The sequence below is a fragment of the Eulemur rufifrons genome, chromosome 7 (assembly GCF_041146395.1).
Source record: "Eulemur rufifrons isolate Redbay chromosome 7, OSU_ERuf_1, whole genome shotgun sequence".
NCBI classification, from domain to species: domain Eukaryota; kingdom Metazoa; phylum Chordata; class Mammalia; order Primates; family Lemuridae; genus Eulemur; species Eulemur rufifrons.
Genome location: NC_090989.1, coordinates 229,464,112 through 229,478,156, shown reverse-complemented (window position 1 = coordinate 229,478,156; position 14,045 = coordinate 229,464,112). Strand labels below are relative to the sequence as shown.

The 14,045-nt window shown below is 46.4% G+C and overlaps 1 protein-coding gene across 1 annotated transcript in view; it reads left to right on the top strand.

The window, feature by feature from the left end:
- GLDC (glycine decarboxylase) overlaps window positions 1-14,045 on the top strand; it is a 79,558-nt gene that overhangs the window by 51,055 nt on the left and 14,458 nt on the right. The window contains exons 16-21 of the mRNA XM_069476470.1: window positions 99-174; window positions 6,034-6,159; window positions 7,484-7,633; window positions 8,706-8,818; window positions 10,707-10,848; window positions 13,228-13,339. Of these exons, the coding sequence (XP_069332571.1) occupies window positions 99-174; window positions 6,034-6,159; window positions 7,484-7,633; window positions 8,706-8,818; window positions 10,707-10,848; window positions 13,228-13,339 (719 nt within the window). The remainder of the gene's footprint in view (window positions 1-98; window positions 175-6,033; window positions 6,160-7,483; window positions 7,634-8,705; window positions 8,819-10,706; window positions 10,849-13,227; window positions 13,340-14,045) is intronic.

The following is a 14,045-nucleotide window of genomic DNA, read 5'->3' as shown; positions in this document are numbered from 1 at the left end:
TGTCACGTGCTGGTGAACACGGCTGGTGCACAATAAATATTGAATGAGTAAATGATAGCCAAGAGACCAAAGCCCTGACCCATTTCCTGTCTTTGCAGCGGAGCCCAGGGAGAATATGCTGGACTGGCCACGATCCGAGCATACTTAGACCAGAAAGGAGAGAGGCACAGAACGGTGCGTACAGACCGGTGGCGCTTGCTCACCTCGGGGCAGCAGAGGCCCCAGCTCTCAGGATCCTTTTGTTCTGGGGGACACTCTCTCCAAGCCTTCTTGGAAGCAGATGGTAGAACATATAATTAAGAAACAAATTTCTGTGAACTAGCCATCATGATCCTTGACTCCAAGGCATCCCACTTGACCATTCTGAGGGAAAACATAAAAGACTTCTGCTTAAACCCAGAATGTCAAAGCCAGCCAGTTGGCTGTACAACTGCTCTCTTTCAGGAGCAGAGGGAGGAAGGGGCAGGAATGCGGCCATCGCGGGCATCCTCTGCTTGCCTCAGCCCTGGCCCTGGGCCTGGACGAAGGGCAGAGACCACGCTTTAATTCTTCTGTAACCCCCACTGTGCCTAAGCACAGTTCTGGCCATATGTATGCTCAAAAATATTTATTGAATAAATAAATTCTCCAGTAGATGATTCTCAGCTCTAAGCACCAAAAAGGACACAGCCTTGCTTCATTGTTTGCTTTGGATATGAGTCTGGTCTCCAGGGTCCCAGCTGCCTCTTGGGTTGTGTTGTAGGGATCAGCTGGGCTGTGGGCACCGCTAATCACCAGGGCAGTGCCTTTCGCAGTTGATCTAACACAGGCCTCAAATTGTGGCTGAAGTCAAGGCCTGTGTTCCTGGTTCCTTCATTTGGATGGGCCAGTGCTTAAGCAGGGGCAGGAGCAGGGCAAAAGCATCTGCCGGTCCCAGGAGAGTTCAAGAAAAAGGTGCAGGATGGTTCTGGCTCCCCAAGTAAGTGGGGCGGAGTGGGTGACGGCCCAATATTAGTCTATTCCTGGTTTTATTAAAACTGGAGGATTGGCCGGGCGCGGTGGCTCACGCCTGTAATCCTAGCACTCTGGGAGGCCGAGGTGGGCGGATCCTTTGAGCTCAGGAGTTCGAGACCAGCCTGAGCAAGAGCGAGACCCCACCTCTACTAAAAATAGAAAGAAATTATATGGACAGCTAAAAACATATATAGAAAATATTAGCCAGGCATGGTGGTGCATGCCTGTAGTCCCAGCTACTTGGGAGGCTGAGACAGGAGGATTGCTTGAGCTCAGGAGTTTGAGGTTGCTGTGAGCTAGGCTGACGCCACGGCACTCACTCTAGCCTGGGCAACAAAGTGAGACTCTGTCTCAAAAAAAAAAAAAAAAAAAAAAAACTGGAGGATTGCTTGTGGCTAGTTGCCTGGATTTTGCAGTAAAGAATTTCAAAATTTTTCACTTCTCTTTCAAAAAAGTAGGAAAAGAAGGAATATTTTCACTCTCCTTTCCTTGCTTAGCCACCCTAATTCCACAGGTGTGTTGTCCTAGGCCTTCGTCCTGGTTGGGAATAGAATTCATTTTTAAAGATCCTTGAAAAATAGGCCATTTGTGAATTCAATAAATTTCTGAACCCTCTGGCCGCTGTCAAGGCAGTGTGTGCCAGTGTGGAGATCAAGTGACAAAACCAGACAGACACAGACCCTGACATTCCAATGTCGGTTTGAATTCTTACCTTCCTAAGGAAGGGTTAGATTAGAGCTATAATTGCTCTTGGGACCTCAGAGTGTCTTAGAGCCTTTCCTAGAATGACAAAGCTCCAGTTGTCCCGTGAAGGGATTCCAGATGGCCCTGCCCCTTTTCTGTTTTTCCTTCGTGGTTTCCATGGCTGAGGTCCCCCTGGAACTCCTTCATTACCCTCCGTCACCAGCACGAGGTGCCCTGGGAGCCTTGTCCCCTTGGAAAAGGCGTTACGCATGTGCATCATGTCCTGTGTGATCTCGCCACCCCGCTCCTCCATCAGTGTCTGGCAAAGGCTTGTGACTAGCAAAGGACCAGATTCTTTCCACTCCGTAATGCTTCCCACCTTTCCTCATTTCCTAAATTTCCCAGGCTGACTCCAGGAAGTAGCTGGGAATGTCCAGGAGTTGGAGACCAATCCCGGATAGGTCAAGGAGAGAGAATGAGAAACCTTTGCAATTGCCCCGAGCAGAGTTGTTCTGTGACTCACCCATTCTTTCTGCTCCTGTTCCCTCTCACTGTTCCCATCTCCATCCGGGGTCTGTGATGTTTCTCCTGGTCACACCGTCCATCCTGCTCTCACCGAGGGCCCCTCCACTCTGCAGGAGGGAGGGCCTGGGTGCTGTATTTCAGGGAGGGGCGGAGCAGAGTGGGGCGGGAAGCCCTCCCAGCCACCGAGCTGCCAGAAATGCAAAGCTCAGAAGCCTGGAAATGTTGGCCTCCTGCTGGATCAAGGATTTTAATTAAAGCCGATGCTCTTAGTTAGGGGAGAAGAAAATGACTTATTCAAATAATCAGGGAAGATTTTTCCACATCAGTGATGTCTGAGGCAGCTGCTCGCACACAATAGACTCTAATGGAATCCAGCAAAATATAACCTTCTTTTTTGAAAAGGAGTGTGGGGAAATCATGAGCCACTGAACCACCTGGGCTCCTGATGGTTCTCTTCTTTCAAGCTGCTTTTTGAAGTTATTTTCACATTTGCTCTTAGGTTAAATTTCAGAGGTTCCTAAAATGGAATGCCTAAGTTCTTCATTTACCAGCTTGGTTTGGGAAAATACAAATTTACTTAACAAATATTATTATATTGCAATTACCATGTGCCAGGCACAGTTTTTAACATTTTATAATTAATATCTCAATTTGTTCTTCAAATATTAACTCAAGTTTGCTGGTCAGAGACTGAGTTTCCTATACAAAGGTTAAACATCAACTGACAAAAAAGTTATATATATCTCTTTCCAAAAAAGGAAAAAGCACAAAATCTGTATTGGAATATTTGTTCTCTTCCCAATTGCCTGAGACAAAGTGGTGGCCTTTGGCTGTTAGATTTTACCAATGGTAAGGCATCCATTCCCCCTGCACAGGAGCATTCTTCCATAGTCCCTCGCTCACTCTGCAAGTCTCTGAGGGGTATCTGTGCCAGCTCTATGCCTAGCACCCTGGGGAAGTAGGAAAACACAGCATCCATGCAAATGGGCCTTAAAAAAAAGCTGGATTTGTTGCGGATAAACAAGAGTGTCTAATCTGGGTCCTGTGACTTCCATGTCCTTCATAACATTAAAATTTTAAAGGGAGGAAAAATCAGCATTATTAAAAATAATAGGGGCCAGGCATGGTGGCTCAGGCCTATAATCCTAGCACTCTGGGAGGCCGAGGCAAGAGGATGGCTTGAGGTCAAGAGTTGGAGACCAGCCTGAGCAAGAGCAAGACCCGATCTCTACAAAAAATACAAAAGTAAGCTGGGTGCAGTGGCTCGTGCCTGTAGTCTCAGCTACTTGGGAGGCCGAGGCAGGAGGATCACTTGAGCCCAAGACTGTGAGGTTGCAGTGAGCTATGATGACGCTACTGCACTCTATCCAGGGTAACAGAGGGGGACCCTGTCTTTAAAAAAAAAAAAGTCAGAATTCCCATAGAAAACCAGAAATGTCTAAGAGTAACATAAATGAGTCATTGACAAAACCACTGAGGCCTTTTCTTTGTCCACTACTCTTTTACTTTCTCTCTCTCTTTTTTAAACTCACCACTGTACTAACGAGGAATCACTACTCTTTATACCAGACGTGTATTAGTTTTCTAAGGCTGCTGTAGCAAATTACCCCAAGCATAAAGCAATACGCTTTTATTTTCTTATAGTTACGGAGGCCAGGAGTCTTAAATTGGTTTCCCTGGGCTAAGGTCGAGGTGTTGGCAGGACTGGTTCCCTTGGGAGGAGGCTTTTTCTTGTTGTTGGAGCCACCTGCATTCCTTGGCTCCTGGGCCCTGGCTGCCGTCAGTCTGGCTGCCTGCTCCAGTTGGTCCTCCCACTTCCTCGGTGGTCGCATCTCCGTCTGCTTCCCTCTGACACAGACGCTTGTGAACACATTCAGAGCCCAACCAAAATCCCGAATTATCTTCTCACCTCAAGATCCTTCCTTCACTTAATCACACCTGCAAAGTCCCTTTTGCCACATGAGGTAAGGCCCACAGGCTGTGAAGACGAGGACAAGAATATCTTTGGGGCCCAGTATTCAGTCTACCACAGGATGGTTGACTTTTTTAAAGCTTACGTGTTTTTGTTTCAGCAGAATTTTCCCTGGTATGGATTCGTAATTTTGGCCTTCTATGAATATTTTATATTCATTTTTAATAATTTTTTCCCTCTCATTTATTAATATTCTGCCCCGAAGGGATCTTTTCATTTAACGATCCTTCTGTAGAATAAGAATACCTTGTGAGAAAGGACAATGACTCCAGCTTTGGTTCTTAGAAATTAAAGAAAAAAAAATGTGACCACAGATGGCAAGATTTTAAACAAGGATTTGAGGACTACACAGCATAACCAGCACAAGACCAGTAGCTATTCAGGAGCGATACAAACCTCTCAGCAGAGGACAAAGTGATTCCATGTTTGCCTTCGGTTAAAGTTCTCTTTTTGCACACATGTATTCTTAATTAGACTACGTGCTGTTTTTGAGGAAACAGCTAGAAGCTAAGTTTTTTCTCTGAAAGGCCATTTTTTTTTTTTTTTTGAGACAGAGTCTCACTCTGTTGCCCAGGCTAGAGTGAGTGCCGTGGCGTCAGCCTAGCTCACAGCAACCTCAAACTCCTGAGCTCAAGCGATCCTCCTGTCTCAGCCTCCCGAGTAGCTGGGACTACAGGCATGCACCACCATGCCCGGCTAATTTTTTCTATATATATTTTTAGCTGTCCATATAATTTCTTTCTATTTTTAGTAGAGATGGGGTCTCGCTCTTGCTCAGGCTGGTCTCGAACTCCTGAGCTCAAACGATCCGCCCACCTCGGCCTCCCAGAGTGCTAGGATTACAGGCGTGAGCCACCACGCCCGGCCTGAAAGGCAATTTTTAATAATGCCCATCTATTTCTCTTCAAAGGGGCTCCAGTACTAGTTCTGCGATCGAAATTAGGAGCACTATTTTTAGGGTAATCATTGCATCTCCTTGATGCTTTCTGTTTGGGAAAACATTGTAATGTGTTTTTTTTGTCATGGTGTATCATGTCTACAAGAGCATGTGTGTTTGTCTCTGCTCACATGTTCACATGATTCTTTGGAGGAAATGAAAAATTATTTGAATCTGGGAATTCTAACATTGCACCTACCATCCATTCTTCATGAACGCATCTTTAAGCTCTCATGTAGGCTTAGCTCTTGAGGCACTTCCTCTGATCTCTTCACCCTGAAGCTACACCTTTCATTCCAGATTTCGACTGCACCTCTGGACTGTTATTAATATCATGTGCCAATAAGCAAGTCGTGTGAGCCCATGGCAGGGCTTGATCATTTTTCATACTTAGTTTATGATTCTCATGGCAACTAACAATTCATTGCAGAGTAAGCATCCAATTAATGTTGACATAATGGGTCCATTGGCACTGGCAGGCCTTGCAATGATGTCTGCTATTATCATCCGTCCTGGATGGGCCAAGCAGAGCACTGAGGCTGTGATGTGGGCATTTGGGTCCTAGAGTTTAACTTTCAATCTCATGTTCTTCTAAGGTGCTTTCTACGTACTGTCACCAAGACAAGGTTAGAATAAGCCCAGGCCTGTTTTTGGTGTGCTGGGATAAGGGTAGATTGTATTAATGTTCTGAACATCTTCAGGGAGAAATATTTGGGGATTCAAATGGAAACTCCTTTTAGACATTGTTTTGCAATAACAAATAATTGAATTGTAGCAAAATTTTAAGGCACCAGTGGTCAGCTTAAATGAAAGCATGTGGTGCCTATTTAATTTGGGCATTAAGAATGTTGCAGGACTTTTCTGTCATTATTATCAGCCTGGTGATGATGTTTTCTCCTTCCTTGCTTCCTTTCTTTCTCAGGTTTGCCTCATTCCGAAATCAGCACATGGGACCAACCCGGCAAGTGCCCACATGGCGGGCATGAAGATTCAGCCTGTGGAGGTGGATAAATACGGAAATATCGATGCAGCGCACCTCAAGGCCATGGTACGCATCTTCCCCTTAGCAGATGGGGGTTCTGGGCGGGGAAGAGGTGCTGGGGCTCAGGGAGGGACAGATGATGTGTGTTGCTTTCTCTTGCATTCTAATGAAAAGAATGCAATTCCTCCTCCGCAGTGAGAGTCTACCCCTCCCTTCACCAACACGGAGAAATCCCCCGTCCTCTAATTCATGCCTGTGTAGGAAACGGAATGAATTATTCATGGTGGTAGTAAGAGTTATGCTTGCAGAACATGCCTGCCTCTATCTGCCCAAACTTCTCTCTCCTTCCCCTCCTTCCCCAATTAATAATCAACCTGGCAGTCACACTCAATCGTTGTGTTGGGAATTAAAACACAAATGTAGATTTTGCAAATGTCTCACTGTCCCAGCCCCTGGTGCATTCCAGGCAGTATTCCGCCCAGTTTCCTCCAGTGCCAACCCCCACTCCCAACCTCCCAACCTCCAGGAAGAAGTTGCTTAGCAACCGTATCTGCTTCCCACCAGTGGACTGGCGGCTGCATCTTAAGAGGGAAGGAAATCGGTGGAATAGCAATGTGATTTTGTCGGCGTTATTAGGCATGGAGACTGGGAACTCCATGTAATTGCCAGTCTAAGGGAAACTGGGAATAAACAACGCTGTGCATCTCTTCCATCCACCCCCTACCCTTCCACTGCCCATAAAGTTTTTTCTGACAGATATTCTGGGCCAGTACTTATAATCATTAAGTCTCTCCAATATAGGAATATAGGATAGGACCTCCTCCCCCACCCCCACATTTTCACATGTGCCTGCTCTGATTTGCTGGCAGAAAAAAAAAAAAAAGACAGGGACATGATTTTTATATATGCTTGCCTTCTGTAAAGAGGGAAAATGAGGGAGATTTTTTATCTAAGCAGGGACATTCCTTTTGGGAATTCTAATTTCAGCAGAATAGGAGGAAAAGGGGTGAGTGAGGCAAGATGAGCAGAGAGAGATTAACTATGAGAATAGATATGTCTAGAACCAAAAGATCTGAAATAATTACTGAGATAAGTTGAACGAAAGGAAAACCATCTGAGAGAGTTGGGCCCAATATATCCCCACATCTGAACCATTTTTTTGGTCTTGACCATAGACACCTAGCCCAAGAGGATCTTGCTATTTTTAGGAATGATTTACAAAGGTAGTCACGGCTGTGGACCTTTTATTGCTGTCATTGTATTTTGAGACAGTTCTAGGAATGCAAAGACCAAGACTTCATCTTTCTTAATCCTTTAAAATAGAGAGCAAGGATGGGGCCAAAAAGAAGTTTCCTCCCTTTGTCTCCCTCCACCCTTTTCTCTCGCACAGGTGGATAAACACAAGGAGAACCTGGCTGCAGTCATGCTCACGTACCCATCCACCAACGGGGTGTTCGAGGAGAACATCAGCGACGTGTGTGACCTGATCCACCAACACGGAGGACAGGTCTACCTAGACGGGGCGAACATGAATGCTCAGGTGGGGATTGTGAGAAGGGCTCCTTTAGCTCCCGCTGAGAAAATGGTTAAGTCGAAAATATTTCTGTCTGACTTCCGGAGAGTTGTCTTAAAACACACAATTGAGGTTGCTTTTCTTTATTGGCAGCTCAAACAAAGCACCCCAATTTCACTGGCACTATGGTTCCTAGAGGAGGCAAACAGGTTGAAGGAGATGACTGGAATGTTCTTAAACTATCTGGGGCTGCCATCTCTCTGTGGGTGCCCCCAGGCAAGAAGGCCACCTGGCTTCATGCCTGAGAGAACTCAGACCCCCGTTCTGGCCACTGGTGGCTGTTCATCTCCCATGGCCTTGGGTAAGCCACTTATCCTGGCCTTAGCGTCAGCAGCTGTGAAGTGGGAGCCCAAGGAGCCTGATCCTGACTACTTGGGGGTCAGAGGGTCTGTGTAACGTGACCCTCTGAGCAAATGGTGGGAGCCACTGGAGGAGAGAAGTGTCACAATCTTTTTGAGACTCTTGGTGGGGTTTTTTCTTTTTTTCTTTTTTTGACAGGGTCTCACTCTGTTGCCTGGAATGGAGCGCAGTGGTGTCATTTTGGCTCACCGCAACCTCATACTCCTGGGCACAGGCAATCCTTCTGTCTCAGCTACTTGGGAAAGTAGCTGGGACTACAGGCACGTGCCACCATGCCTGGCTGATTTTTTAATTTTTTGTAGAGACGGGGTCTCGCTCCTGCCCAGGCTCGTCTCAAACTCCTGACTTCAAGTGATCCTCCTACCTCAGCCTCCCAAAGTGCTGGCATTACAGGCGTGAGCCATCGCACCCAGCCTGTATTTTTCAATCTCAATTGGGCTAAATGGTCAACTGCTGTTTCCATAGAAACCACCGGCACTCTGCCTGTGGTATGCCAGGTTTTGACTGCAGAACTGGGCTGGTGTGGAGGACGTTTCTGTGAATACCATGGCTGTGTCTCTGCCTTGCCTTTTCCACATGGGGAGAGGACAGCATCAATGTCCCTGGCCTCCACTTCAGAGCGCCTTTCCCAGGCTCTTACCTTTTGACTTTTGCTTTTGGCCCTTTCTCTTCGTGGTAGGTGGGAATCTGTCGTCCTGGAGACTACGGGTCTGACGTCTCGCACCTCAATCTTCACAAGACCTTCTGCATTCCCCACGGAGGTGGCGGCCCTGGCATGGGGCCCATTGGAGTGTGAGTTTTGGGCTGGTTTCAGGATGGCTTTGGGGATAGAATGAAGAAATGTCCCTAGACTCACCACTGGTCCCATCAAGGTCTTCAAATGTTTAGGATACCTTCATTCCTAGTGCAGTGGTAGAGGCTGGATCAGGAGCAGTCAAAGGGGTGTTTTAGAATATGTCCAAAGAAAAGCATAATTACATTTTATTAACCACAATGTTTGGCCTCACTGAGCTGCCAGTGTGCATAGAGAGCAGGTATTAACAGAATAATGGATAGGAAACTGTACCTGAGCTTGGATCAGAACTGGAACATCAGCACTCAGAAGCATCTTTCAGACTTTAATTTAGATTTCCAAGCAACTTTCTGTCTTTCTTTTCTTTTTTTCAATCAGCTAATGGTTACGTTGAAAGTGAGTTGTATATAAAGTGTTGAACGCTTTACAACCTTAATTCTTATTATATGTGAGATAAGTAAGGAGAAAGAAAAACCTTATTACTAGAAATAATGAGGCCAGGCATGGTGGCTCATGCCTGTAATCCTAGCACTCTGGGAGGCCGAGGCGGGTGGATCGCTCGAGGTCAGGAGTTCGAGACCAGCCTGAGCAGGAGCGAGGCCCCATCTCTACTAAAAATAGAAAAAAATTATATGGCCAACTAAAAATCTATATAGAAAAAATTAGCCGGGCATAGTGGCGCATGCCTGTAGTCCCAGCTACTCAGGAGGCTGAGGCAGTAGGATCCCTTAAGCCGAGGAGTCTGAGGTTGCTGTGAGCTAGGCTGACGCCACGGCACTCACTCTAGCCTGGGCAACAAAGCGAGACTCTGTCTAAAAAAAAAAAAAAAAAGAAAGATAATTGGATGAAGTCAAAACAAGACTAAGGGAATGTTTCTTAGTTGTTGATAACTTTTTACACTGTTAAATTGAATCATCCTGTGAGAATAACGGTGAGAGCAGCTGTTTCCTGAGCTGCTTCAGTCTTCCAAAAATGTAGTAAAGGCACCAGTATTCAGGGTTGCTGGGAGTTTGACCTTCTTGATTTTTCTGCTTTTTTTTTTTCTTTTTTTTATACTTTTACTTTTTTTTTCCTTGGTGTACTCTTGGCCAAAGAATGAGCAGACACACTCTGCTTTTCTTTTTGATTATTATTATTTCTAGTAAATGAGTGAGCTCCAGCACCTCAGCTATGGGGCAGGTGGGGTGAATGATGCTCATGTGCTGGTCTCCAGTGTGTAGCTGCAGGGGGCATCTTCCCATCAGCTCCTTCTGTGTCCTGTAGATGCCTTGGCACAGTGCGTGGGGGCATGGGGCTGGGATGGAGGGGCCATGGGATGGAGCTTTGCATGAGGATTTCTGCCAAATCTTCCCCTGTGGATCTCAGGTGAACCACTCAAGTGCTCATGGCTGGTGGAGGCAGGACCACTTCCTGAACATCTGCCTCTTAGCAGGTGTAAGGTCCCTTCCGCTGTCAGAATTCCTCTGCTAAGAATAGAGCTTCCTGGCCGGGCATAGTGGCTCACGCCTGTAATCCTAGCACTCGTGGGAGGCTGAGGCAGGAGGATCGCTTGAGGTCAGGAGTTTCAGACCAGCCCGAGCAAGAGTGAGACTCTGTCTCTACTAAAAATAGAAAAAGTTAGCCGGGCGTGGTGGCATGGACCTGTAGTCCCAGCTACTCAGGAGGCTGAGGCAGGAGGATTGCTTGAGCCCAGGAGTTTGAGGTTGCTGTGAGCTAGGCTGATGCCACGGCACTCTAGCCCAGGTGCCAGAGTGAGACTCCCTTTCAGAAAACAAACAAACAAAAAACAACAAAAATAGAACTTCCTGAGAGGGCCCGGAACTTGCCTGTTTGGTTGGACTGGATCTTTTTACATTTTCTGAATCTGTACTTTAAAAAAACATGCAGGAAGAAGCATCTTGCCCCCTTTCTGCCCAGTCATCCCATCATTTCAGTCGAGCTGAACGGGGAGTCTCGGCCTGTGGGCACCGTCAGCGCGGCCCCGTGGGGCTCCAGCTCCATCCTGCCCATTTCGTGGGCGTATATCAAGGTGAGGCCTGAGAATGTGCACACATGGGTGGGGGCTGTGATGTGGGGTGGGGAACTAAGACTGCAGACTTCCCTCTTGGCTTAAAAACAAAGAAATCCTTGATGTGAGATGTGGTGCAATGAATAGTGCTGATGACTTTTGAGATTAGCTAAAAATCATTCCCTCTCTTCTTCATGACACTATTTCCTGTGGATTCTCCTAGTGGGTTTAACATCAGAGAAACTGACACACCAGATATATTTTTCCAGACACAGTTAAGTTCCGTGAGTCATATGGATGTTCTGGTCACGTCATTTGGTTTCCTGTAGGATTTATATAGCCCCTTCCGAGTGCAAAGCAGCACCCGTGCTAATTATTACACTTCGTTGAGATCCTGGGATAAATTTTAGGAATATGTCTCACTTTGCTTTATATTTCTTGTGGGTCTGGAGGATAAGATAAAAAGTAGTGGAAATTTGCTTATTTGGTGGTTTCCAAAAGCTCTTAGCCCTTTAGGGCTTGTGGAACTGCCCTCTGGTGGTTGGGGGTGGGGGGAGCGATAATTAGACTTTGTCAGAGAACAGGCTTCCTTCCTTTGTCTTTCTCCAAAAAACACTAGGGCCAGAGTTTGTTTTCTACAGCTCTTGTTCCAGCTGGCCTACCCACCTCCTGCACTGACCAGACTGAGGACAGGAACGCTTGTGCAGCTACTAATTAGAGCGGCTTCCCCAAACCTGTGCCTCTCCTTAAATAAAGGGTGGCTCTCGCTGAAACAAAACCCCCAAAACTCGGCCACGGAGATCGTGCCAGATGACTCTGCGGAACTGGCTGTCATGCGTGAACGGTGTGGCATTTATGATTCTTAACGAAAAGTTTCTTGGAAGCTGGAACAACAAATCTGTACCTCTGAAACTAAAACCTGCTTTTAAAAATGATACTCAAGTTATTTTGCAAAGTGTAACAGCATAAAAGTCTGTTTCTTTGCAAACAGAATCAAATTCCCATTTCCCTTTTGATCTCTGGGTTCTGTAAATGTGGGTTATTTGCATGGACATATTTGGGTTGGAGCTGATTTCCCACATATAGAAAATAAATGCCTCAAGGCTGGTTTGGCCATATGCCTGGAACACCGCACCTCGGTTGAAAAACTAAATAAATACAACAGGGTTTAAGCTACCCGCTCCCCTCCCCCCACCCCCAAGCCTTGGGTCTTTTCTTATTTCAGGCTGTTATTACTTATCCCCTGGGCTCTAGCACCGGCTTCTCTCCCTGCTGCAATCCCACAGGACTGTTCGCTGCTCTGCACGGAGTCCTTAGGGGATTCTTTCAGAATGCACATGCCTGGGCCCTGTTCTGGAGACACCAAACTTAGCATATCTGGGGGTGGACTTGAGCCGTCAGCATTTTTAAAAGGATGCTTGGTGATACATAGGTTGAGAGCCCATAACCGGCCGGACCACGTCCACGTCCTTCCTGGTGACAGTTTGAGGCTTACGGGGTGGAGTCACACGTAGTCCGCCTGACCCTACAGGGACTCCCAGGGGACAGTCATGTGCCTCCCCCTCCACACCTGGGAGTTTGCCATGCTTCTCGCCTGGAGTGCCTTCCCCTTTCTCTTTCCCTATCCAAATTCCTCTCAGTTTTAAGTTTCTAGTCAAGTTCTGACTCTGAGTGTAGGAACTCTTCTTTGACTGCCCTGGGGAAATGTGCCATCTTCTTACTTTAGATTTTGATATCACTGTTGTTTTATTTGGTGCTTTCTCATTTGCTTTACATTAGTTTTGTGTTGATACGTATTGAGACTCCATCATCCATGAGGTACTCGGGAAAGAAAGTAGGCAATAGAAGTTGGCACAATCTTGACTTCTAGGCTCTTTGCTGGTGATGATGTTTACCCCATATGATCACAGGAACTGATTAACCACCAAATAGGATAAGACCGAATCTGACGGTTGTTGAACATAAATAGCTTTGACTGTGGAGCATGGGAAGACAAACCATAGGAAATTGCTGCAGTGGGGATTTTGGCCAAGATCCCGTGGGATTGCTGGCAGTTATCAAGACACCGAAAATTCACAGTAAACACATACCACCACCCCGCAATCCTAAGATCAACTCTTTTCCCCCTTTAGATAACCACAATAATCAGCAGTCAACGTTGCCACATTGTAGGCTTTGTTAGTACAAAAGGAAAGTGAAATTACTCTGCAAAGGAGAAAACCAAGAATTATTTCAGGCCTAGGGCTGACAGATGTCCTTGTTCCACTCATCTCCAATCCAGAGTTATGGGTGGCTGGCTTTCTTCTTGGGCGGGATGTGTCTGGGGTTGTCTTTGGGTAGTGTCTTGACCACTGTGCTCCGCTGTTACAGTGGATGATGGTTTTTTTCCCTCTGTTGCAGATGATGGGAGGCAAGGGCCTTAAACAGGCCACGGAAGTTGCTATTTTAAACGCCAACTACATGGCCAAGCGATTAGAAAAACACTACAGAGTCCTTTTCAGGGGTGCAAGAGGCAAGTATCAACTTTAGTCTATCATCACCTTGATTTTTTTTCTTGGTCAAACTAAGTTTGGCCTCGATGTGGTTTTCTGATGTAGGTGGAATACTTCTATTTTTTTAGCAAATACTAGAGAAAAGTATAGAGGCTTGGATATACAGTTAACAGTTTAGGGGCATCACTATGCAAGGCTTAATCTACAAAGACCCGGTCAAAAAGGAGAGACCACCAAGAGATGTGTACATAAATTCTACGAGCTAGTTATTCACACAGTGCTATGAGAATGCCCTGAAAGAGTAGTTCAGACCGGGCAGGGGCAGGGTGGAGTAGTTGAGAGAGGCTTCTGGGAGAGCCATTTGGAATGGGCCTGGAAGGAAGAGCAGATGAGAACCTGAGTGAACAGAGACATAGGACCAGCCTGGAGTGCAAGGGAGGGCCAGGCTGGAATGTTACCTTGGGGCCTCGAAGGCACCGGGAAGGCTTGGACTTCACCCTTGAGCCACACTGTAGCCATTAAAGCTCTTTGAGCCGGGGAGTGAGGGGATTCATTGAGGCTGTTAAAACCATTAAGATGGTAGCACGAGCACAGGATGAACACGCTCTTACATGTAGAATCAGCCGGACTTAGTTACTGATGAACTGTGTGTGAACAGAAAGTTTTGGTAAGCCTCTTAGGGTTACAATAGAGGGAATAATACCTGGGGAAACAAAGTCACCCAGG